The sequence below is a fragment of the Cricetulus griseus genome, chromosome 7 (assembly GCF_003668045.3).
Source record: "Cricetulus griseus strain 17A/GY chromosome 7, alternate assembly CriGri-PICRH-1.0, whole genome shotgun sequence".
NCBI classification, from domain to species: Eukaryota; Metazoa; Chordata; class Mammalia; order Rodentia; family Cricetidae; genus Cricetulus; species Cricetulus griseus.
Window position 1 is genome coordinate 68,124,300 of NC_048600.1, and position 26,609 is coordinate 68,150,908.

Here is a 26,609-nt window from a genome sequence, read left to right on the forward strand (position 1 = left end):
GTTCTACCTTGGAAAAGGCAAGAGATTTTCATAGGACCTTTCATGTGAACGCTAGTGCACTACAACAGAAATTTCATCTCTTTCTAGCTGATGCTCGACAAGTGGTTCTAGATTGCCCTCAATGTGTAATTTTTCAACATCCACCCAATGTAGGAGTGAATCCAAGAGGTCTACTCCCTTTGAGAGTGTGGCAAATGGATGTGACACATATATCTGAATTTGGAAGTCAAAAATATGTACATGTGTCTGTGGACACCTGTTCAGGAGTCATGCACGCCACGCCTCTAACAGGAGAAAAGGCATGCAATGTTGTCACTCATTGCCTGGAAGCTTGGGCTGCTTGGGGTAAACCCCAACAGTAAAAAACTGATAATGGGCCAGCTTATACGGCCCAGACTTTTGCTTCATTCTGTCAGCGCATGGAGGTGCAACTTCTCCATGGATTGCTGTATAATCCTCAAGGCCAAGGCATTGTTGAACGTGCCCATTGCATGTTAAAGGAATGTTTGCAAAAACAAAAAGGAGGAATAGGCCATGGCCGTACTCCTAAGGAGAGGCTATCTCTTGCCCTATTTACTATTAATTTCTTAAATTTGGATGCTCAAGGCCGTTCTGCGGCTGATAGACATCAGGATCCACATGGCTCTAGTAAGGGATGGTTAAATGGAAGGATATTCTGGCAGGCCTCTGGTGCGGGCCTGATCCCGTGCTGACATGGGCACGAGGTTCTGTTTGTGTTTTTCCACAGGACCAACAGATGTGTGGGTGCCAGAATGATTGATCAGGAAAATCCAACATGAGGAACACCATGAGTGTCAACTTGGTGATGCTTCTGCTCTTTCCCATGATGAGTCAACTGGGGATGGCAGAGCATAGATCGGTGATGTATAATGCAGGGGTTTTCCCACACCTTTTTACCACCAATTGAAGTTTAAAAGATTATCTCAGTTTCTATTACAGAATTGGTCATCCGAGTTTGAAGACACCATGAGAGAACTCAGGATGGCTATCGTGAATTCCACCCGAATAGACCTATCCCTTGTGATCGGCCTGACTTCCTGGTTGAACTCTGCCATGGATCATTTGAAAGAGTGGGCGGGCATGGGAGCTTTAGCAGGCCTCTTGATTATGGTCTCCCTGGTCTGCCTGTGGTGTATATGCAGGATTAGGGCTACGCAAAAGCACGATGCAGCTATGATTATTCAAGCCTTTACTGCCATAGAGGCAGGGCAGTGCCCCCAGGCCTGGTTGGCCACTATTAAGAACTAAAATGCTCTCTTAAGTGGGGTGCAAGGCTAAGCACTGCACGAGGGTTTGCTTGTATGCAGCTAGGCTGCCCTGGGAAGACAAGCCCGATTACATGAAGGATGTACCCAAGATCCTTCCCCTGGGAAAATAGGTACGGGATGGGTTTGGGTCACCGCAGGCGTAGAGTTTGTGGGTGTCACCATTACATTATCCCATGTTTGCACACCGGGGATCCGGGCCTCTATCTTTTTAATAAAGAAGGGGGAACTATGGAGAGCTGCGAGGCGCCGCGCCAGAAGATGGCGCCGGTTTCCACCTTCCACCATCCCGAGGGTGAGCGCTCTCTGGAATAAACAACTCCTTATTTGGCTTGGTCTAAGATTCAAACTTGCATCAGCAAATGTGAGCCTATCCACCTTAGCCACGTGGTGTTCTGGGGCTGGTTGTCAAGAGTGCTTTTAAGCTGGGGGGGGGGGGGTCTTTCCCCGAAGTCAGAAGATTGTTTCAGTTTCCTGAGTAAACTGCTTAAGGAAGAGTCTCGGTGTTGCATCTTCCTTGCTGGTCGAGGCGGTCGCAACACTTAAGATGGCTCAGAAAGATCTATTTAACCTAGGACACAACTGGTATGGTTTCTACACTCAACTTGGAGCACTTCCTCCTTGATTTTGACATCAGCTCAATTCCTTTGAGAGCAGTGGCCATTCCACCCTTGAATTTCTCACTTCTACCTGAAGGACTTCTCAGCCTGGTCCTGCCCCTCCTCTGCCATTGCACCTATGGGACCCTTTCTTGGAGTAGATATACATCCAACAGCACACTGAATCTCTCCAATTAGGGGTCTCATAATCATCCCAAATTCAATACCTTCCAATTGTATTCAATGTCTCCTCTGCAAATGTGAATCTCTGTCTTAGAAAAGGGTATGATCTCTTACTTTGTTATGAAGGGCAGAGACCTTTTCTCCAGACTCCCTACATTTGACCAGACCCTGGCTGTGGTAGGGCCATGGACCCAAAAACATTTGATCAGTCAGCAAGTCCTCCTGACTTCACTACCTCATCTCTGCAGCCTTGATTCTATGCTCAGCCCCTATCATCTTTTGCTTGGATCACTAGAAATATTTTAGTTGATCTCTTTAATATCTCTCTTATAAACTGGATGTGATGGTGCATGCCTTTAATTCCAGGACTCAGGAGGTTGAGGCAGATGAATCTCTGTGAGTTTGAGACTAGCCTAATCTTCAAAGGGAGTTCCAGCACAGTCAGTGCTGTCACACAGAGAAAACTTGTCTCAAAAGAAATAACAAAACAAAAACATTAAAAACAAGAGAGGGGGGAGGTCTGCCTTATTTTCTTTCCATCAATACAAGACTGTCAAATTCTTTTCTAAAATGCATGTCTGATAGTCACACTCAGGTTTACAAAATTATTTAAAAACTCTCAAGACTCTCCACTGAACTGTGATGGAACCTTGCCTCACTGTGGTCTAAGTCTGGTTTACCTACCTGCTCAGGCTTCTGTCTACCTATTGGACTTAGTTTCCACTTCACTTTCCAGATCTCAACCACAGCGAACTTTTTCTATTACAAAGCCTCTGTCTAGACACATGGCTGTTTATCCTGTTCAGAATCTGTTCATCTATCCACAACATTTGACAGCAAATTTCTACTCATTTTTAAACTCTCAGCTCATGCTTTGCTCCTCAGTAAAGTCTCCCCCGACCCCTGTCAGAAACTCGCATAGAACCTTGTCCTTCTCTGGTATGATTTCCTATGTCCAAGGAAAACATTCACTTCCCCAGTAAGTTAAATCCATATAACTGCCTTGACAAAAGGTAAGTTCCAGGTGAGCAGAGGTCTTTATCCACAGTCTAGCAAACCAAAAGATCAAGGATCTCTGGACCTCAATATGACCTCTGCAAATTATGCCAGTTATGTAAGCCTGGGCATATAACTTTACCACTGTGTTTTACTTTCCCCACTTATAAAATGGGAATAACAGTTCTTGCTTCAGAGGGTTGTGAGGATATGGCTATCTATTTGGTGTTTAAGGTATGCTGTACTTAGAACAGTGTTTGGCACATATTACATACTACATATTTGCTAAACCAATGAAAACAATGAATCGTTGCTGTTACTAGATTAAGAGAAACATCATTCTCCAACAGGGAGGCACCTCAGACTCAGCCAGAGTTGTCAATGTATGGTCACAGCTTACTGACCTCTTTATGTTTTAAATTTTCCCATCTGTTTGAAACTGTTTCTTTGTGCAATGGCTGTCCTAGAACCCATTGTGTAGACCTGGCTGGTCTCAAACTCAGAGAACCACTTTCCTTTGCCTCTCAAGTAAAGTAAAGGAGTATGTCACCATTATTGGCAGCCTACTGACATCTTTAATGGACCCTCCCAGCAGCTGACTATTTTTGTTTTTAATTACCAGGTGACTCCTAAAAAGAAATATAATGAAATGTATACTTATGTAAATTCCCATTAGCTGAGAGTGGTGGTGTATTCTTTGATTTCTAGCATCAGGAAAGTGATGCAGGAGAACTGCCACAAGTTTAATGTCACCCTGGCCTACATAGCAAGTACCAGGTCAGCTTGGGCAAGAAAGACCTTGTCTCAAACAAAAACAAACAAACAAAAAAGCACCCATAAAAAACAAGGGCCACAAGATAGCTCAGCAGGTAAAAGGCTTGCTGTATAAGCCTCATTAATTAAGTTGGATCTCTGGAATTAAAAGTGAGATTCCACAGTTTTCTCTGCCTTCAAATGCATGCTTTGGCATGCTGGCATACACATTCATCTCCTATTATACATACATAAAATAATAAATAAAAATGTACAAAACAATACATACACAAAACACAAAAATTCTGAATAATGATGTGATAATGATCCATAGATATAAATGTGTAATCATACCACCTTGAGGGTATGTGACAGAGCTTTGTAGAAAGAATGATATTCTGTCTCATCCTGGACTTTTCTGAGCCTCCTAGCTAGCCAGGAGGATGCTGCAGCACCCTCTACTGGGTCTAGAAGTAGTCTATCAGAGTCACTGTGGCCAAAGATCTGCAGAAAGCCTCTCTTCTGACCTCAGGTGTCTATGATAAATTCCAAAGCTCCACCTAAAGGGACATAGCATAATAGACTCTTGAGAGTCACAAAAGCTAATGACTTTGATCAAACGACAGCAACGAACCCTCATGTGTAATTTCTATCCTTTTGCATAAAATTTCATGACTTGTTACTTTTGGTTGCTGAGGCACATTCTCACTGAGTAGCCCAAGATGGATTTGAACTCTCAATCCCGTGGTCTCAGCCACCTGAATACTAGAATTACCGGTGTGCACAACTACCCACTTTAATTTCATGGTTTTTTTGCTTTTTGTTTTTTGATTCTCTGAGCCATTAATTAAAAACTTTAAAATTGTACAAATAGCATGCTTGTGACAAATAACGTTCATTCTCCTGGTCATACATTAAGTGCCATAACTAGAGGGCTACTTACCTAAACACACCAGAGTTCTGGTCGTCACACCAATTAATGAGATTTCATCGATCTTCTATCACCTTGCTCACAGACCGAACATTATCTTCAGAATACAGAGGTGGCTACCATGGCATTGCCTACTGCTCTACAATACAGTGCATCCACAAATGTATATTGTCAACCTTTCTTTCCCTTTTTCAGGAAGAGCAGAGTGCAGTATTCTCCCAGGGAAAGGGGCCACACTTGGGTAGAAGTGAATCATGGCAAAGTAACTGGTCATTGGAACATAGATACACATGGCTTGGATAGCACTGGATTCTCTATTCAGTAACAATTAGAAATTGATGTGTGGGAGGTGATTGGCCAATTTTACTTGCTATGGAAAGTCTATGCCAGACATAGATGCTGCTGCTTCTGAAATGAATAGCCCTGATCTAACAGAACACCATCAATTGAAATCAAGGCCAGATACATACTTGATCAGTACTGGACACCTTACCTGTCTGAGAGCTGTCCTGAAATGAAGGAGCCCAACAGCACACCCACATAAAAGCAGGAGGTGGTAAATGGGGCTTTCCAGTCATTCTGACACACCAGGTCCCACTGTAGGAGGAGCAAAGGGATGCATCATTCACTCCGTTTCTGAAACTTAAGGCTTCTTGTTAAATGAATTGGCATACCCTGTATCCTCCTAATGTTCTGAAACATGAACTCACTAACACAAGCAATGGTTCACTTGGGCAGCAATGCAGAGAGAGCAGGGAGCCTCTCCCTCACTATCTTGTCTTTCATAGCACAGGCTCCCATGTCTTGCTTCATTTTTGAGGAGGGGAGAGGGGCAAGCAGCAGCACTCTACCCAGACACTGACCTCTGGTCAGCAAGGCCTGTTGCTCTTACTACTAAGAATCCAGACAGAGCCAAAGGCCATGGAAGAGGCAAGGCATCCTTGCTCAGAACACTTCAGGCCACTGGAACAGAGGGTGTCTAAGAAGCAAAGCATCCAGCAGGGGACTGAGGCCAAAGGGCCTAGGGTGTTCGGACTAGATCTGCTCCTTTGGCTCTGCTTGGGTTTCCACCAGGGCCAATGGCCCCTCAGTCCCTGTGATATCCTGAGTTGGAATATTTGTTACCACACACCAACAGGACGAAGCCCAGTTATGCCTTGGAGTCATAAACTAGGAAGAAATGTTGGTTTTAACTGTGTGGTGGTTTGAATGAGAACGGGCCCATAGGCTAATAGATTTGAATGTTTGTTCACCACAGAGACAGGGAATGTGCTGCTCCCACAATGACTGTCTTCCAGGGTGGTGGAAGAGGAATAAATAACTGGGTCTCTCTGCTGTCCTGGGTTCGTGCAGTCACCTAGACCTGGGTGTAGAGGGTACCCTAGAGTCTGGATATAAAGAACCTCCATTGCCACCTCGGGCATACTATTACTTCTCTACTTTGGAGTAACATGCACTTTTAGATGAGGTAGGTGGGGTGGTGATCCCCAACACAGGGGATAATTGTGGATATCTGATCCCCAAGTCAAAGAGGAAGCAGCGATTAGCAGGAGTCAAACATGCTCTCGCTCCTCAGAGCTCCACTTGCCCTGGTGGTGCCAGCACCCAGATCCGGATGGGTGGATAAATGATCCTATAGTGTCCACCATCCACACATGACTGCTAAAGCATAAGTGGGAGCGATTGGGGTCATAAAGCTGAAGGAATTAGTGATGGCAGGCAGCTTCTGAGCTTCCGTGTAGCTGTGTGTCATAGACTAAATTATGGTTACTGTCATTCTTAAATATGATAAAATGTATTACTTTGCTAAAACAAAGACGAAATGAGGGTAAGTTTCTGGAAGCTCTTTATCAACATGCTCATTGTGATGGTTGGGGACTGATACGTCCATGCTAACAAGAAATCCACTCAAGAGAGCTGGGATAAAGCTGAGTTGGTAGAGCGCTTGCCTAGCATACATGAAGCCCTGGCTTTGGTTCATGTGCATAATCCCAGCTCTTGGGAGAAGAAGGATCAGAATGTCAATGTTCAAGGTTATCCTCAGCTACATGTTAATATCAAGGTTACTCTGGGCTACATCAGGCCATGTCTTTTTATAAAAGAAGAATGAGGAGGTGGAGGCTAAGGAAAATGTACACAGGATTCTACACCTGAGTTCTAGAATTGTGGCCCTCACTAAGTTTTCCATGTAAAAACAGGTCAAACTTATCTATAGACAGGCATGGTAGCATCTTTCAGGCTTTCACTCCCCTCCCCCCGCTTGATTTATCCTGTCTTTAGTCTGGGCATGAGCCTAACTCACTGAAGTAGCTATGCTGTCACCCACCACTGACAGGTCCTGATACCTCCCAGGGCCTGGCTTACATTAATATTTGTCTGCTAGTGGCTACAGGGAGCCTGTGAGTAAAGTCAGGAAAGACAAGAGTTCTCAAAAGCACAGGCTGAGTCCCACCTATTCACTTACCTGTCAACCAGGATATCCAGTGCAATAGGCATTTGGACTCAGCCTGAATTCTTTTTTTTTTATTTAGCGAATACTTTATTAGTTTTTGTAATCAAACCCACGTAGATAAGACCTTACATATTTAATACAGTGTGTTACCCCTGTACAAATGGAAAAAAAATTAAGTTCAACATTTCTAGACCAATATGGCTGTTAATTTCTGTACTATGCCAACTCAACACAATAAACTGGGATACTTTTTTCCAAAGTTGACAACACAGCTGAGGTTTCCAAAAATTCAAATTATATATATATATATGTATATATACATATTTATATTTATATAAAAAGACCAATAATAGCAATATGTTATGCATCAATAGCAGCAACAGCTTTTCCAGGTTCTGCAGTCATTTGAACAAAATTGTAGAGACATTCAGCACACTCCATTTTTTAAAAAAGAAAACAACAACAACAAAAAAGTAAAAAACAAAATTCCAGAAAACAGCACAGTTCTGTTACTCTTGTGGTACCTGGCACCATTTTTTTTTTTAAATTAGCTTCTCAATCATCATCTGGAAGGAAACCATTCTGAGCAACATCATTAAAAACGCTCTGATAAAGCACGGTCACTACTATGTTTCATAAAGCAGGTCCACATATGAGTGAGTACATATGATGTTTGTCTTTTTGTGATTGGATTACCTCACTCAGAATGGTTTCTTTGAGTTCCATCCATTTTTCTGCAAATTTCAAGATTCTGTTGTTTTTTTCTGCTGAGTAGTACTCCATTGTGTAAATGTACCACATTTTCTCTATCCATTCTTCGGTTGAGGGGCATCTAGGCTGCTTCTAGTTTCTGGCTATTACAAATAATGCTGCTATGAACATGGTTGAACAGATGTCCTTGTTATATGAATGTACTTCTTTTGAGTATATGCCTAGGAGTGGAATTACTGGATCTTGTGGTAGACTGATTCCCATTTTCTTGAGGAGTCACCATACAGATTTCCAAAGTGTACAAGTTGGCACTCCCACCAGCAGTGGAGGAGTGTTCCTCTTTTTCTGCATCCTCTCCAACTGTCATTGGTATTTTTGATTTTAGCCATTCTGACAGGAGTAAGATGGTATCTCAGAGTTGTTTTGATTGGCATTTACCTGATGGCTAAGGATGCTGAACACTTTCTTACGTGTCTTTCAGCCATTTTATATTCCTCTATTGAGAATTATCTATTTAGTTCTGTACCCCACTTTTTAAATGGATTGTTTGGTGTTTTGGAGACTAGCTTCTTGAGTTCTTTGTATATTTTGGAGATAAGCCCTCTGACAGATGTGGGGTTGGTGAATATCTTTTCCCAGTCTGTGGGCTGTCGTTTTGTCTTGCTAACTATGTCCTTTGCCTTACAGAAGCTTCTCAGTTTCAGGAGGTCCCATTTATTAATTGTTGATCTCAGTGTCTATGCTACTGGTGTTATGTTCAGGAAGCGGTCTCCTGTACTGATTAATTCAAGGGTATTTCCCACTTTATCTTCTAGTAGGTTCAGTGTTCGGCCTGAATTCTTGTTGGAGGGGTGGGATATAGTCAAGGTTAAGTACCCCAGTTGATGAGCTTACAGATGAACCTAGTACTCCTGGACTCATCTGGCTACTAAAGCACCTGGGACCAGACCATCAATGTTTGGTAGGTATATGGGCGGCACTGGCCATATATGTATGAAGCTTCATAGATGGCAAACTGGAAAAGGGGACCTCGACTTGGAGAATCTAGAACAGCTGTGACCAGGGGTCCCCACTACTTTCCAGCCAGAAATGTGCCTCTCTAGTAGTAATAGGTTCAAGTGTATATTAACATGTGTGGGAGAATTCCTCCTGGTCTATACCTGGTCTGGCTCCAGAGTGTTAGCAGTAACTAGCCCTAATCCATCTTTGGTTTCTCAGTTACCCTTTGTTTCTCTTGTTATCCTATATGTGAATCTTGTCTGAGAGTTTCCCAAAGATGCAAAGCCTATGCAACACTTGGCTAGAAAACAACCCAGAAAACTATGGTATTTTCTGAGAATTTGCATTTGGTAATGTCACTTTGGAGGCTCAGTCAGGTTGTTTTGAGGATACTGAAATCAACTTGCTTCGCTGTAAACTGGAGAACAATAAGAGAAGCCCTGGGCAAAGGGGAAGGGGTTCAATCTTTAGAGACAGATCCCCCCTGTAGCTGAAAAAGGCTAAATTCATTCTTAAGGTGCCTCTGAGTCTTCTTTCCACAGACCTGCGTGAACCCACACCTGTGCTGTTATAAACATAGGTGTCAAAGCTTTTCAAACTGTCTACTTGGTAGACTCTATCTCTTTTATGTCACAATCCCTGAGGAGCTTTTTCCCAGAGGATTCCATGTCCTCTTTGGCCTCTACAGGCACTACATGCATGTGGTATACTTCAAATACATACATGCAAAACACTCATACACATAAAAAATAATTTAAAAAAAAACTGTTGAGCTTTTTAAAAAAAGAGTTAGAATCAATTATTTAGTGCATATGTGAGTGCAGTATTTGTGTATGCATGCATATGTATACAGGCATGGATGCTTTCATGGAGATTAGAGGAGCTATTTCTTTGAGACAGACTCTCTAACTGAACCATATTGCTATGCCTGGCTTTTCTTTGTTTTTACAAATGATTATTTTTAAAAATTTGTGTATGGGTATACAGCTACGTGAGTATATGCCACATGTGTATGGTATGTGTGCTGACCAGAAGAGAGTGTTGGATCACCTGATGTGGGTTCTAGAAATGGAACTCAGGTCCTCTGGGTGAGCACCAAGGGTCCTAACCTGTTCTTTCTTCCTTCCTTCTTTTTTTTTTTTTAAATACAGGGACTTGTATCAGAAGCCAGGTGTTTATGCTTGTGCAGCAAGCGCTCTTACACACTGAGTCACCTCTCAGTCCCAAGAAGCTTGTCTCTTGACCTCATATGCAATGTGCATTACTTTTCTAATCTGGGAAGATGGGGTGGATATAATCTCCTGGGACTAAATGTTCTTATACCTGTGAACTACCTTGAAGAAAAACGATAGGATTTGTGGCAGAAAGATGAAAGTCTTCCCCAAGATCTACCCAACTTGACTGCATCAATGAAGCATACCTAACATGTATCACTTCCTACTGAAACATTTTGTTCTGCTTTCCACTACAATTAATGGCAAATTCTAGCCATGAGAGTTTGTAGTGGATCTCTCAGGAGCTAGAGGCAAAAAGATTACTTGTAGTCAGTGTGGTGGTTTGAAAGAAAATGGCCCCAAAGGGAGTGGCACTATTAGGAGGTGTGGCCAAGTTGGAGTAGGTGTGATCCTGTTGGAGGAAGTGTGTCACTGTGGAGGTGGGCTTTGAGGTCTTATATATGCTCAAGATACTGCCATGCGTTTCAGACCACTTCTTGTTGCATTTGGGTTAAGATGTAAGGATGCTCAGCTCCAGCACCACATCTGTCTGCATGCTGCCCTACTTCCTGCCACGATGATAATGGACTAAACCTCTGAACTGTAAATGAGCCACTCCATTATAAGAGTTGCCATGGTCATGGAGTCTCTTCACATCAGTGGAAACCCCCAACTAAGACAGTCAGCCTAGGCAATTTACCAAGACTCAATCTCACGATAACTGCAAAATAAGTGCATCAAAGCTCTGAGCAAGAAAAGAAGTAGTATTTGCTACCTGTGCTGGCTAGTTTTATGTCAACTTAATACAAGCTACAGTCATTTGGAAGGAGAGCCTCAATTGAGAAAATGCCTCTATAAGATCCAACTGTAGGGCATTTTTTAAGTTAATGTTTGATGGAGAAGGGCTCAGTCCATCATGGGTGTGCCATTCCTAGGCTAGTGGTCTTGGATTCTGCAAGACAGATGGCTGAGAAAGGCACATCAAGCAAGCCAGTAAGCTGCACCACTCCATAGACTCTGTATCAGCTCCTGCCTCTAGGTTTCTGCCCTGCTTTCCTCAGTGATGGACTGTCACCCAGAAGTATAAGTGAAATAAACCCTTTCATCCCCAAGTTTCTTTTGACCATAGTGTTTCATCACAATAATGATAACACTAAGACACCACCAAATACTCTATCATGGCCATAGTGTCATGAATAGAGGAATGACTCAGGAACCATAAGATACATGAGTGAGTCATTGGATAAAAGGGTCAACAACCTTCAACATCATGACACCTCTTGGGTTTAGAATTTGGACCTAGCTCCCCAAAGTCCAGATGAAACCCACATTTCAGTCTTTGGAATAAATTATTTTGTTTGCTCTGTGGACCCTTTGTTGTGTTGCTATTAGACCTTTGTCCCAAGATGATGGTTTTGAGCAAGAGAGAAGCTCAGTTTGACTGCGTCCTGCCAGCTGTGTCTACTATGACTGTGCATGGCATAGTGTTCAGCAGTGTCTACTTTGGTTTGCCATGCAGCTGAAAAGGCAAAGATGAGGGTCTCTGATGAGAGAGAGAGAGAGAGAGAGAGAGAGAGAGAGAGAGAGAGAGAGAGAGAGAGCACAAGCAGGCAGTGAGATCCTGGCTGTAAGGATTCAGGCATTATGCTGGCCTGCCCACCTGGCAGAATGTACTCAGACAGTACTGTAGTCAGCCCAGGGTTCCATGAGTATTAGTCTGTGTGCAGGTGCAAAGGACCCCTTTAAAAGAAAGACCTCTACCCACTTATGCTCTCTTTCCACTCTTTCCACTCTCTTCTCTTCCTGCTCTTTTCCAGCTCTCTTTCCTTCCTGCTCTCTTTCCTGAGGTTCCCCTGGGGCAGACAGGACTCTTCCTGTCTCCCTCTTCTATTCTGTCCTCTCTCTGTGTCTCTCTACCTTTTTTCTCTTTCCTTCCCATTCCCTCCCTTTCTAATAAAACTTCTCACTTAAGTTCTGTCTGCCTGTCATATTTGTTCCTCCTCCTTGGTCACCATCACCTGCCATGGAATCCATGCAAGGTTCTCTTCAAGCTTTATCATAACAAATGTAAGGATTCAAGCATTATGCTGATCCCGCCCCCTGACAACTGGCAGGGTGTGCACACCTGCATTCAGGCAGGTACTTAGACAGCTCAGAGGACCCTATGTTGTGTGGCTACATCATGTGTTATATGGCTGCTAAGGACTCTGTATGTATGTGCAAGCTTTCCCTTTTAAGCTAGTGCCTCCCACCTATTCTCCCCTTCTTCCCCTTCTTCCCTCTTCCTCTTCCCTTCTGTCTCTGTTCCTGGTTGGCCAACACCTACCCCTCCCTTTGGTCCCTTTCCCCAATAAACTCCATATGGGTTTTATTGAGTTTTGTGGTTCATGTTTCATTGCTGGCAGCTGCTCAGCTGGCTCCAGGTGTCTCTGGTCTCTATATTTCAGATTTATGCCAGCCCCAACACCTACGGTGCTAGGAATTTTCATCCAGTGAGTTGTAGATAGCAGTGGGAAGGAATTCCATTTTCTAAGATGTAGGCAAGAGACAAGACCACTAGAAAAGTTAGTATGGAACAATAACAGTGAGTTGGAGTCCTGTCAATGCCTTGGCAAGAGACTTATGGAAAGCAGAGACAGGTATGGTGTAGGACAATGCAGAGCCATGCCAGACTTCAGCTGAAGGAGCCCTAACTCATAGCTACCAAAAAGCTACACAGAAAATTTTCTGCCTGCAAGCTTGGCTGGGTGTCCGTGAAACACAGAGCAGGTGGTCCAGCAAACTAAGAAATCACCTAGGTTCTCAGAGGAAGGGGTGGTCCTGGATCAGAAGTATAGCATGGTGAGTAGGAGTTTCCCAGCGTCCCAGAGATGAGCAAGGAGCAATAAGAGGGGCCAGTTTACAAGCATGTAGCTCACCAAGTTTTCCTGAAACATGGGTTCACAAAGCTCTCTGACCTCATAGAAAGGGTCTCATTTGTTCTTTTGGCTAACCCCACTGCCTGGTTTTAGACACACACACAGAGCCAAGCTGCAGTCGTGGGGTGGAGAATCACATTTCCCTTAAAACATTTCATCCAATCTTGTGGCTCCTCAAGTTTCTCTTTTGTCTATCAGACTACTTGTTCTTAAACTTTAGTTCTTAGGCTTTCTAGAGAAACTCATAAGTTATTCAGTCACCCAATAAAGAAGTTTCAATAAAAAATCTCCCTCATCCAGCATCCTGAACCAGAAGTTGCATGACAGATGTCTTAGTTTCTCTCCTATTGCTGTCAAGAGACACCACGACCAAGGCATCTTATAAAAGAAAACATTTTATTGGGGGTTTCAGAGGGTAAGTCCATTACCATCATGGCAGAGAGCATGTCAACAGGTAGGCAGGAAGGCAGGGGTGTGTTTACATATCCAGACAGCAACCATGAGGCAGAGAGACAGGTAATTGGGAATGCCATGGGCTTTTGAAATTTCAAAGCCCACCCTCAGTGACACACCTCCAACCCTTTCCAAACAGTTCCACCGAGCATTCAAATTTATGAGCCTGTTGGAGCCATTCTCATTCAAACCACACCAGCACATAAGCCTCTTTCATTTTTCTGCACTCAGCACTGCTGATAGTCCAGGAAATGACAATTGGTGCCTAAGTCTCCGGAACACATCCACATGCACCATTAAACAGCATGTCACTTCTCCAGATGAGAGGCTGCAAGGGGTCAAAGTCACCCAAGAAGAATGAGCAAGGGGCTGAGGATACAGGTTTCCACCACTCTCTGCATGAAGATTATATGTCATAATTAAACCTCTCCAGTGATCTTAGAATGCCGTGGAAAGATTCCATATAAAGTCACCCTGAATAGATCTTCAGACCCAGGGGTCCTTAAGAAATAACAATCCACCAGTGTGAAAAAACAATTTCTCATGGGCATTTCTCAAGGGGCATGACGAGACTTCATTTGGGGTAAGGATAGGTGAAGGCAGAGTAACTAGAGAAATGGAAGAGAGTTTGGGACACATGTTTCCTTAACTTAGAAAAGTTCTGCTAGGATTATTTTCTTTCTGAACATAAATGCTAAGCCAGTGGCACTTCACTGGACCGTCCTAACTCGGCTCCATCTGGATTACATTGGCTCCTCGGTGTCTCGGGGCATCTCCTTAGGGGCAGTGAAATGGACTCCATTTCATTGTGGCTCTAAAGACAGATGGCCAGCTTGACACTTGTACTCTGAGGGACATACTGTGGCTGGAAGTCATCTCACAAATTCATGCTCCTAGGAACCCTGACTGGAGGATGCCCATCACCAGGGAGCCTTGCGTTGGACTAAGGACAACAACCGTCGCCCGCGGTTGTCACCAGATGCTGACAGGGACCTGCCACCTACCTCGGTCACAATGGTGGAAAGGAAGATTTCCTTGCTGTACTCCCAGCCATCCAGGCAGCTCTCCTGCTCCAGCTGTTCCAGGTCCACATCCACTCCCGGTTCCAGCCCCAAAGCGGAGAAGTTGGCGATGGTGTCCAGTCGGTAGCGGCGGCACTTCTGGGGCACCTGTCGTCCGTCCTTCGTCTCCAACGGGATGCTGTGGTTGCGCCACGCGCTGCTCAGGTTCACGGTGTCCGGTACCAGGCAACGGTACTCAGGGCTCGCAGTCAGGAACACGGCTGACAAACCAGTGAAGCCATTGGGGATGATGCTGGCGCTGAGTAGGAAGAAGATGAGGCGCTGGAAGAGGCCCCATTCGCCCAGGAAGGCGGTCGCCTCGTCGTAGGCTGGCATTTGGTCTTTAGCCGCTCTGTAGCTCACCAAGGGTCTGTTGAGAGATCCCTAAGACACTTGGGCGCAGGGGGCGGGGCACGGAGCACCAGTCACCCGTCTAAGGGAGGCGCCTGCATGGCAAACCTTTAGGAAGAAGGGACAAGCTCTTGAGTCCCCCCGCCCCCTCAGGCCCTTCAGCGCCAACAATACCTAGGGCGTGAGGCCAAGACAGGCTCTGGGCCCCTGCCTAGGTCACAACTCTGAGGAGCGGCGTGGTGGGGGAGGGGGAGGAGCCCGAGTGACCAGCATTGTGCAAGCTGCACCTGCGTGCGCATGAGGCGGACCTGGCCCAGGACTCAGAACTGGCTGGGCGGCGCGGAGGCGGGTTGGAGCCTGGCTTCAGTATTGGGTGGCTTGGAATCCTTGACCACTGGCCCTGCGGCTCATTGAGGGTCCTGAGGCGAGGTCTCTTGGAGAGTAGGCGCCTATGGCTGGGGACGGGGCCTCTAGCCCCTGGGGAAGGGGGCGGGTCTTCTCAGGCCACACCCCCAGTGGGGCTCCTTGAGGAAAGTGATGACCAAGTTGGGTGTTCACTGCGGGGGGCGGGGGGGTTGAGGGTTGGGGGGGTGGAAGCTTAACATTTAAATTTTAAATAGCCTACCCTCTTAACTTTTTGTTAGGGCTCAGAAAGGGATTGTATCCCGCAGAAAAGTCTGCTCCTTCAGAGGATCTGAGTTTGAGTCCCAGCACACAATGAGGGTTTACAATCTTCTGTAGCTACAGTTCCAGGGTTTTCTGGCCTTCTGGGCACCAGGCACACACGTGGTGCACAGAGACACAGGCAGGCAAAATGCCCATTCACATAAAATAAAATTAAAATAGTCATGAAAAGTAATCAAGAAATGTTATTCTTTTGCTTAAATTAAAAGAAGGCTCAAGATGAGACATGGGAACAAGAGATATATTAACTATAGTTTATTATAGGGCAGGAAAGCGAGAGGGAGAGAAATGGAAGAACAGAGCAAGGCAGAGAGTAAGAAAGAGCAGAGAGAGGTCGACTGCTGGAAAGAGAGAAGGTAAGTGGGTAGGGGTCTGTCTTTTAAAGGGGTCCTTTGCACCTGCTTGCAGACTCAGTTCCCATAGAACCCTGGGTTGACCAGGGTACTGCCTGAGTGGATTCTGCCAGGTAACAGGGTAACAGGTTCTGCCTGAACCTTTCAAGAAAGATTTTGAGACCATGATCAAGAGGCCGGGAACAATGAATTTGTTTTCAGACTCTGTTTTGTGCTTTGTGTTCTTAAGAAATCATTCTGTCTTTTATCAGATTGATTTAAGCAAATGTAAAAAGTTAGTTTCCAGATTAAGGATCTTAGTCTAGGGTTAAACCCTCAGATTAGCTATTTTTACCATTAACATCAGGAGCTTATTGGTAAAAAACATCAAAGGAAAAAAAAAAAAAAACAACCTGCCAGGCTTGGTGGCCGAGGCCTTTAATCCCAGCACTAGGAAGACAGAAGCAGGTGGCTCTCTGTTCCAGGCCAGCTAGGGCTACACAATGAAACCCTGTCTCAAAACAAACACACAGCCTCACAATGAAACCCGTTATTTTGTGCAAATAGTATATCCTAAAATTTAAAAAAGATAAGGTATAAATATAGTAGCTGTGTTATTCTAAAGTAATATTGTCAAATGAGGAAGTCACACTTATAATTTCATTTATATTTATTTTGCAAAATGGATCCTGATATATTGCCCTGACCTTTTCTGCAACTTTGACCCCAAATGACCACTTGTCTCATCCTCTCAAGTAGCAGGGACAACAGGTGTGCACAGCAGGTGTACATTATAATTAAAATAGTTTTGGTAGCCCCTGTATTAGTAACATTTCATGTTGCTGAGACAAAGTACTGGAGAAAACCAGCTTAAGGAAGGGTTGTTTGGGTTCATGGTTGGGGGGTAGAGTCAGTCACTCTGGGAAAGCATGGTGGCAGTCCTATGAAGCTGCTTGTCATTTGTCCTCACCAGGAAGCCAGGAGTGATAGATGTTGGTACTCAGCTGGCAATCTCCTTTTTATTTAGTCCTGGACCCCAGGCCATGGAACTGATGCTGCCCACTGTTAAGATTAGTCTACCCATTCCAACTATCCCAGTCTAGAAACTTCCTCACAGGTATGCCTAGAGGTTTCTCTCTAAGATGGTTCTAGATGCGATAAGGTTGACAACATTGACCATCACAATTAAAATTAACCATATCAATAAAATTTCCAGATTTAGTAAACTAAAAATGTACCTGGTTAAACTCAAATTTTAAGTAAAGAAGAAACAATTTTAGTTATAATTATGTCCCCTGCAGGGATATAGGAAATTGTGTTATAAGTGGGTATCCTGGGTTCTATCTGGCAGTGCTTCGAATTAAAAGCTTTTAGAGCTCTGGGGTGTGTGTGGCTCAGTGGGATAGTGCTTGCCTCAAATGTGGCAGGCCCTGAGTTTGATTGCACCACTATATGAGAAACCTTTCTTTAAAAAGTATGGAATAGCTTTACCACCAGCAGTTCCTTCCCGAAAGAAGCCTAAGAAATGCCTGGTGTATCGGGGCCCTCCTGCCTGTCTCGTTCCATCCTGCCGCTGGGTCCAGGGGCTGGATCTCAGCTTCTTCCCTAGGAACGTCACCAGGGATTTTTCAATGGCTACCTAGTTGCCGAGATAGTCGGTATATACTACCCCTGGGACCTTAGATTATCATCCTTTGAAAATGGAACCTCCTTAAAAATCAAGTTGGGTAACTGGGCACAGATAGAGAAGTTTCTAGCAAGAAAAAAAATTAAACTACCTGAAGAACTGGTCCATGGCACGATTCACTATAAAGCTGGGGTGCCGGAAATACTGATTCAAGAGGTTTACACTTTACTAACACATCAAGAAATTAAAAGTACCCAGGATGACTACGCTAATTTCACAGACTATAGTTACCAAATGCGTTTGCCACTCGTTCCCAGGTCTACAGTTTCAAAGTCGATTAAAGATAACATTAGGTTATCCGAGTTACTAAGCAATCCTAATACGCTCAGCAATGAACTCAAGACAGAATTCCTCTTCCTTTTACAAATGCTGCAAAGAAAATTAAGTAGAAAATTGAACCCAGAGTGGTTTAACGTCAAACCAACAGTGGGAGAAATTACAATCGATTATCTTCCTTCGAGAGGCTGTGGGTGCAGATATAAACCAAGGGTTTCAAAGGAAAGAGCTGTGTCTGCTTTACCAAAATCAAGCAGTGATTACAGTCCGAATAGAGAAATTCTTGTGAAGCAAAGTGGGAAGCCTTCTTGTGAGTTCGTTACAAAACCCATGAGAAGTGCGAACAAAACAGCAAAGGTCACATAGAAGTGGCTTTGAAGAAGTGACGTTACTACCATCTACCACGATATGGGAACATAATGATCCAATCTTGGATTATTTAAATAATAAATAACTTAAATTGGTGTCTTCAAAAAAGTATGAAATAAATTGTAATGGTATATTTAGCCCTACATACCTGGAATATTATCATTTCATCATAAAATTGGCATGGAAAGTATTGAAATGAATTTCATTCTTATTAAAAATTATTAATCCCTGTTTCTCATATGAGGATAGTGCTTCAGTGTGTATTTTACAGGACATTGCAGTCGAATCAAGTGATGTGTACATTAGTTAGTGGCTACCTTATTGGACGTTGTTATTTTAAGACCTTAAAAATTTTGGGTTGTTGCTAATAATCTGAACATAGTATGTTCCTATTTTATGAAAATGCATTCCATTGTTTTCTCCTGTGGGTTTTTTGTTTGTTTGTTTGTTTGTTTGGGGGATTTAACCCAGGGCCTATGCATGCTAGTTTGCTTTAAATAATAGTCATGTTATGTTTTATAAAGGCAGTGTATTCAGCCTCCTTAGGTTTTGATATCATATCCTCATGCTCCATCATCACTTTGCTAACAGCCATGTTCTCAGATCTGGAAAGACCTGCTCGTCTGCACTGGTGTTATGACCAGGTGACATAACATGAAGACACAGTGTTCAGCAGAGCATGCAGGTCATCAGTGGATGAACTGTATACCCAATTGATGTGACTCTCAGACTCTTTAGCACAGGGTGGCAACTACACATCAAAGATTCAGGACTGCAGTCCAAGTGATCATTTGGCTACAGCCCCATATGAGTTCAATTAAAAAACTACTTTTGTTTTGAATGTGCTAGATCATCTCTACCCTTACACCCCCCCCAAACTGAATGCATACAGACACACAAGCACTGTTATCATCTAATAATTGTGATATTGCAATCAGTTTTATTTGGGTAGCATTTTGGAAACGCGTGTTAGTCTTCATATGGATTTTGCCAGTCCTTGACTAACACATTTTCAAGAAAAATCTTACAAATTTATTTCTTTGACTGGTTAGTTGTCCAGACAGTTTAGTAATGTTTGTTCTTAAAAACAAGAAGATTATCTGGAAGAGTGGCCCAGAGTTTAGAAGACAACCTGCATTTCTCCACAAGTCCAGTTTATTGCCCACTGCTTCTAACAGTCCCTTTCAGCAGCAAAGGGTTTTTTTTTTTGTTTTTGTTTTTGTTTGTTTGTTTTGTTGAGACAGGGCTGCATGGGGTCCAGGCTGGTCTTGCACTTCTGATGTAGCCAAGGATGACCTTGAATTCCTGATCCTCCTGGCTCTCCCGCTAGAGTGCTGGGATTATAGGCATGTTCCATCATTCCCAGTTCATCAGACACATCTGATTTCCAATTGGCTAAGTGCCAAGGAACCCTTATTAGAATGCAGTGACTAGAACTTTGGGGTTTTCTTCTTTGTCCACAGAGGCTGTTGATTTTTTCCCACATCTGAACCTGAAAACAAAACAATTGTTAAAGAAAATTAAGCAGTTAGGACTCTTCTCTTTAAAACACCAGAGTAACATTGGAAAACATTTCTCCATTTGACCAATGAAAACCTGTGAACTTTAATTAAAGAACCTAACAGGTGCAGACCTCATGTTTTATGATTTGAAGCTACTTTCTTGATTAAACACAAATTCTGGAATCTAAGCTCTTTAGTTTCCCTGAAGAAGGGATAGAGGGATAGCAGGAAGTTCATAGCATGACTGAAGAATTATACTGAGGAATTATAACGATTAGATGAACTCTTATCAAACATAGGCACCTGCACAAATTTGTGACAGACCAGCATCTACACAGATGGATGTAGCTTTATTATGGCCAACCATGGCTAACACTTATCTCACAGAAGCCCTAGGAAGCCACATGAAATATTTTCATGTAATAAATTGGAAAGCTGAAGGTTGAAAAAACTTAAATAATTTTCCCAACTTTATGTCATAAGTTTGAAGCCAGGTGGCAACAGCTCAGAATCTCAGCTTCTCCACCAGGCTATTGAGCATTATGGCCAACAAGCTGTGCTGTCACAGGATGTTTGGTCTTTGCCTCTGGGTCCTGGCACAGAGATCCTCAGTCTCTTGTGGTTTCCTGAGTGATGAGGGTGATGTGTCGTTTTGGTTCTGTGAGGGGCTCTTAGTTATCCCAGCATGAGGACCCACTGCCAGAGGGAAGCAGCCTTGATCTAAGAGCACAGACTTTTGTGGCTTTGTGCTCTCAGCCTCTGCAGAGGAGAGCAGAGTAGGGATAGAGTTGATGGCCAGTCAGGCCCACAGGATGGAGAATCTGCAGACAGTGGGGTTTGGGGAGCATCTGAATCACTGACCGCCTCTGCTGTCAGGAAGGTAATGCACCCCAACCCACAGAGCAGGAGCCCCATGCTCAGGGTCTTCCAGCACACACCTGCCTGCATCTTTTCCAAGACAGTGTTAATGGCAAGGGAAGTGTTTCCTGAAGCTTTGTGGGGCTTTTTAATAAACAACTGAACAAAAAAAATGGGAGCTGTAGGACCCCAGATTTTTATAGCATTGTGAGACAGTAGTGACAGTAACCTGTGACTGGCACCTACAGTTTGGGCCCTCACACCAGTGGGGTCTGATGCTAACTGTAGTGTCAGAATTGAGCCAGATTGTGGGAACACCCAGATGTGTGTGTGTGTGTGTGTGTGTGTGTGTGTGTGTGTGTGTACAAATGTGTATGTAGGTGCATGTCGGGTGTCTTCACCTTAGTTTTTGAGGCAGTGTCTCTCTCTGAATGTGGAGCTCACTGATTTGACCAGATAGGCTGGCCAGCAAGTCTCAGGGTCAGCTCTGCCACACTGCATTTCTGGTAATGGGATTACAGAAGTACTGCCTGGTTTTTACATAGATGTTAACAAAGCATAAGCCAAAATAAACTCTCTCTTCAGAAGCTGTTCTTGGCCATGCATTTTATCACAGCAACAGAGCAGTATCTACTACAGAGGATAACTTGGGGAAATCAATTCTCCTCTTCCATTCTGGGTTCAAGAATCAGAACTCAGGTGCTCAGCTTGGTGTAAGCACCTTCACCTTCTGCGCCACCTCACTGGCTCCTCTATTTCTTTATACATATATAAGTAGCTTGTTTTTCACAGGTGCTGCATACTTAAATTTTACCTTTTCTAAGCAGCCAATTCCTCTCCTTTGCTGGAAATACCTTTTCCCCACAGACTGCAGAACTTGGGATAGCGTCTCTGTCTACATTTGGGCTTCGTCTCTTTCCCCTTGCTTATCCACTTTGATTTAGTCACTGTTTCTTGTTGGTTGGTTTGGGGCCAGGGTCTCACTGTGTAGGATGATCTTTAACTCTTGATCTTGTCTCCCTGTCTCTGTTCAGTTCACATTTACACTAATTGGTTTGTTCTTGTAGATTCACAATTTTGTATTTTTAGTCCTAAATAGTATTCCTTTCTAGAATTTATCTTTTTGTATTTGTGAGGATTTCAATTTTTCCTTTATTAAAAATATCTGATTATTTTTACATATGTGTGTTTGTATGCATATATGGATAAATGGACACTGAGGGAGTTTCATTATTTGATCCAGGCTGGTCTTGAACTCCTGTACTCATGTGACCCTCCTTCCTACCTTACCCTCTCTTGAAGCTTGGAGTACAGGTGTGTATGCCTTGCTCTTCCTAAAGGATTTTAAGTTGATACACTGTTTGTTTGTTTGTTTTCAATCATATTCTGAATTTTCTTATTTTCTTAGGTTTCATCCTGAACTCTGTCCTGCTCCACTGGTCTCTATTCCTACACCATTGCCATGTATTCTTCAGTGCCCCTCCGATGATCTCCACTCCATGCTCCTCTTTTTCAGACCATATTAGATATTCTCCTATGTTTATTCTTCCAATCCCTTTGCTACTTACCCTCTCACTTTCTGCATCTGCTCCAAGTTCTCTGGTAGAGCCACTCCAAAACTTTCAGGGAAAAAAAGCGTGATGATTCCAATCAGGACAGTCAGACTGCCCATGACAATGTAGGGCAGGAGTCTGTTATAGGCACCTGTGAAACACAGAACAGCAATCAGATGTGAGTGGTCTCCTGGGAGCCATTTTGTCAGGCTGCAGACAGACTGTGAGAGCAGATGTGAGCAAGACATTTTCAGAAGAAGGAAGGTCAGCAAAGTACCATAGATTGTTCCAGTGGGCTGCACAGCCTGCACTCCTACAATTATTTACCCCCTGGTTGTACATTAACATACTGTTAGGATCTAAGCTATTGCCCAACTGTGCATGACAGATGTTCCTTGGATAGAAGTCTTCACTGACAAAGCTTCCTTAGGTGGAGGTAACTTAAGGTGAGTGGTAAGAGGACTTAGAAATGTAGCAGAGCATGGCTTCTGAACATCTGATTCTCTTGCCCTTATCTCCGTGACTCCATCCATGGATGAAGCAGTGCTAGGGTCAAACCCAGGGCTTTGTGCTTGCTTAGTAGGCAAGGGTTATACTGACTGAGGCCCATGCCAGCCCTACTCCACTTCTCTTTATGGAGCTGCTGGGACAGGAGGACAAGAGACCCTCATCTTGCTGCTCCTCAGCACACAGAATAGAAAAGCAACACACTCATGCATGTACTATTTGTTTGGCTGATAAGGTAAATGCTGTTCTTAAGGCTTCTCTGTGGCCTTGTATTGCTAACAGGAATAGCTTTTTAGACTAAGGGCTCTTTCTTGGGCTCTGCTTCTTGTGAACCAGTGACCCAGCACTGGATCATGTAAGCATAGTTGAGAATATAGTGAGAAATGGCATCACCCTATACAGTATGCTGTTACAGTATGCTCACTGCAGCTGTGTTCAGGGCAGCTGTGCAGGGTATGTTAAAGTTAGGAAAATGTGTTTCTTTTTATGTATGGATTTAGCGTCTATATTTTCTGAGAATTCATGTCTGTGTGTGTGTGTGTGTGTGTGTGTGTGTGTGTGTGTGTGTGTGTGTGTGTGATCCTGTAGGTAACCTACTTGTGAGCAAGAAAAATAAGGAAGTCCTAATGAAGACTAAGTTCAGATCACTGAACAGTATTTCACTAAAACACCTTTGAAGACTAGGCTCAAAACACTGAACAATATTCCACTAAAGCCCCTTTAAATATTATTTAAGACTGCTATATTTGATTATACAGAAACTTATAGTTTCTGTCTTGGGCCTGGCATTGGTGGCACATGACTTTAACCCCGGAACTTAGGAGGCATAGACAGGTGGATCTCTGTGAGTTTGAGGCCAGCCTGGTCTACAGAGCAAGTCTTAGGACAGGCTCCAAATGCATACAGAGAAACCATTTGAAAACACAAAGCAAGCAAACAAACAAACAAAAAACCCCCAAACAAAAACAAAGTAACTAAGTTATTACCTAGGAAAATATAAAATATGTATAAAATGTATACATAAGGCTAACTTCTTTGCACTATAAAGAACTCATACACATCACAAAGAAAATTTGAGCCTAGCCACCAAACCACTGGGCAGGCTTCAACAGCCCCCTCTGAGTACCATTCATCCTTGCACCGTGTGTCATCTGTCATCTGCTGTGTCATGTGCTCCCACTCTCACAGCCCTTCTCAAGTCTGGTGCTTGGGGGAACAAGGAATCCTAACATGTCCACCAGTTAGAACCTCTGCTCTTTCCATCCCTTTGCCTGTTTCCTGCTCACACTGAGGAGGTTATCCATATGAGAACTCAGGCCTGGAGAGATGGTTCAGTGGTTAAGACCACTTGTCCCTCTTGCAGTGGGTCCAAGTTCCATTTGCAGTACCCACATGGTGGCTCATACCTTCCATAACTCCAATTCCAGAAGATCAGACACTCTTCTGATCTCCCTGGACACCGGGTACGAAAGTGGTACACTTATATTCATGTAAAACAGTCGTACACATAAAATACAAAATTTGTTAAACATAACAGATCTAACAGAGTCATAGCAGGAGGATTCTTACTACTACATCCAAGGGTCGCTGAGAATCATGAAAAAACACCGTTGAAAGTTTTAAGACAAACTGTGCCTACAGTGGGGCTGTAAAACTGAGCAGCCAGAGTATGGAGAGTGATTCAGTGACAGTGTGACCAGCACAGGACACATACCTGAGGGAACTGGCCAAAGAAGGCCCTTGTTCATATACACAGTGCACGTACACTCACATGCAAAATACACATAAAAATTAAAAATCCACTAATTTAAAGACAGAACAAGACACATCTCACCCAGGTAAACAAAGTAGGGAGCGATGATGCTGCCCACCCTGGAAGCCATGGAGGTGGTGCCCACGGCCATGTTCCTGACCAGGGTTGGGTAGAGCTCTGCAGTGAAGACATACAGCATGGAGAAGGCAGAGGTGACCCCAAATTTCCCCAGCATCACCAGGCCAATGGACACGAAGCTATAATCTGGAAGAGAGCTTCATTTCAGACAGGGTGCTTCTAGGATCGATACTGAACTCTCACCTTTTTGCTGCAATGTGGTGGTTCCTTCTAAAGTCCTGGGGACAGGACTCTGTCCTAAAATATCCTCATCACCAGATGGTTGGAGATGGAGGCGATGTGTGGCCTTGGACTTGGAGCTACTCTTATTTTGGATTATTAATGCATACTGTGGCCTCTTTCCACTTGTCTTGTTACAAAAGTTTCATGGTGAGTTGTTAGGTGTTAATACAATTAAATTTCCTCTCTAAAGAGAGGGGCCAGTCATTCCTGATTTTTATTATTAACAAATCTAGTTCTAGCTGGGATCAGTGGTGCATGCTTAAAAAGACACTTATTCCATTTTTTTTAATGTGGTGTACACATGTATATGCTGTTTGCACGATTTTACATGTGTATAGTCATACAAAACTAGAATTACATGTGAACCATCATGCCTGCCCAGCATTTATTTGTGTTCTGGAACCCGAACTCTGGTCCTCATGTACTTTACCCACTCAGCTATCCTCCCAGCTCCAGGTGCATGCTAATAATCCAAGCTACTAATACTTGACTGGCTGAAACAGGAGGATCACAAATTCAAGGCTAGTCTAGGCTGTGTAATGAGTTCAGGGCCAGGCTAGGTCACTACATGAAAATAAACGAAGGGCTGGGGATATGGTTCCATGGTAGAGTTCTCAGCTAGTATAAGGCACTAGGTTTAAACCTTAATACTGCAGGGGTTAAAAAAGTTAACAAAAAGAAACAGTGTTCTTTGCATATTACAATGTGTAAATAATATACCAGCCTGTTTTTTAACCAAAGGAGAAAGTTAAACACACTAGGAAAAGGAAATATATTCCCCATTGTGTCATTTTTGGCTTTGGAGTTTTTTATTATTTAGTCTTACTGCACCCTCTCCACATTCATTAGTTATTTATTTCTGTGAGCAAGTGTGTGTCCGGGCATGTGTGTGATGAGAGGGAGAGATGCTGGGGTCGGTTTTCTCCTTCCTCCTTGTGTGTTCCAAAGATGGAAGTCAGGTCCACAGGCTTGGTGAAAAGCACCTTTACCCACTGAAACATTCTGCTTGCACTATCTTGCTGTTTTTGTTTGACAGTGTCTCATGCAGCCTGAGCTGGCCTCAAATTAGCTATGCAACTGAAGACTGGTTTTGAACTGGTCCTCCTTTCTTTACCTCCTAAGTGCTAAGATTATAGGGATGGGCCACCATACCCTGCTGGGACACTTGTTGGGAAAATAGGAAACATTCTAGTCAGCTGTCACCTGCCTATCTGCCTATCTGAACATTTGGTGATGTCAGAGCTGTGTTATGGGGAAGTGGTGACTCGTGGAAGGCTGGTCACTGGTACTGATACTCTAGGCCATTAATATATCCAGGTTTTCTGGAATGCTATTAGCCTGAGCTAACTACTTACCTTCAGGTACCACTTGGACCAAGAGAAGCACACCTCCTCCCCAGAACAGCACCCCGGCTATGATGTATCTCCGAGGCAGCTTTCTCAGCAGCAGCCAGGCTGTGAAGTAAGCTGGAACTTCAATCAGGCCAGAGAGGAAGCAGTTCAGGTAGATATCGCCATGTAAATTAGGAACATTGAGAGACAGAGCAAAGTAACCCACTGAGGTTAGCATCCTGAAAGACAGACCAATGATACAATCACAAAAAGATGACCCATGGCTCTCTAAACTTTTGTGATGGTCATGCGTTGGTCTAGGGCCTGTGTCCTCTAAGCAGGCGCTAACCATGTGGGGCTATTTGGATGGAAATACATTACAGTGAGACTATAAGTTCAGTTTCTCAGTTGAAATGACACTTCACATGTTTAGTAGCCACATGAGTCTAGTGGCTACTGTGATGGACAATTCAGATCTCCAGTATTTCTG

At 43.7% G+C, this 26,609-nt stretch overlaps 3 protein-coding genes across 5 annotated transcripts in view; 1 reads left to right on the forward strand and 2 right to left on the reverse strand.

The window, feature by feature from the left end:
* The window catches only part of LOC100755213 (solute carrier family 22 member 21), a 56,324-nt gene extending 41,432 nt beyond the window's left edge, over positions 1–14,892 (reverse strand). Inside the window, exons 1-2 of the mRNA XM_035447739.1 lie at positions 14,500–14,892; positions 5,242–5,345 (exon numbers count right to left, since the gene is read on the reverse strand). Coding sequence (XP_035303630.1) covers positions 5,242–5,345; positions 14,500–14,892 — 497 coding nt within the window. The remainder of the gene's footprint in view (positions 1–5,241; positions 5,346–14,499) is intronic.
* Positions 14,893–17,341: 2,449 nt separating this feature from the next.
* On the forward strand, positions 17,342–18,252 carry LOC100754922 (spermatogenesis-associated protein 4-like). The gene is given in 2 exon segments (XM_035448114.1): positions 17,342–17,549; positions 17,552–18,252. Coding segments are annotated over 2 exon segments (909 nt in total).
* Positions 18,253–19,161: 909 nt separating this feature from the next.
* LOC100762019 (solute carrier family 22 member 4) overlaps positions 19,162–26,609 on the reverse strand; it is a 54,295-nt gene continuing 46,847 nt past the window's right edge. For all 3 annotated transcript variants that reach the window (XM_027427514.2, XM_027427516.2, XM_027427515.2), the window contains 4 exons: positions 26,144–26,358; positions 24,510–24,692; positions 22,184–22,319; positions 19,162–19,747 (listed from right to left, as the gene is read on the reverse strand). In XM_027427514.2, coding sequence (XP_027283315.1) covers positions 19,672–19,747; positions 22,184–22,319; positions 24,510–24,692; positions 26,144–26,358 — 610 coding nt within the window. In that variant the 3' untranslated portion in view covers positions 19,162–19,671. The remainder of the gene's footprint in view (positions 19,748–22,183; positions 22,320–24,509; positions 24,693–26,143; positions 26,359–26,609) is intronic.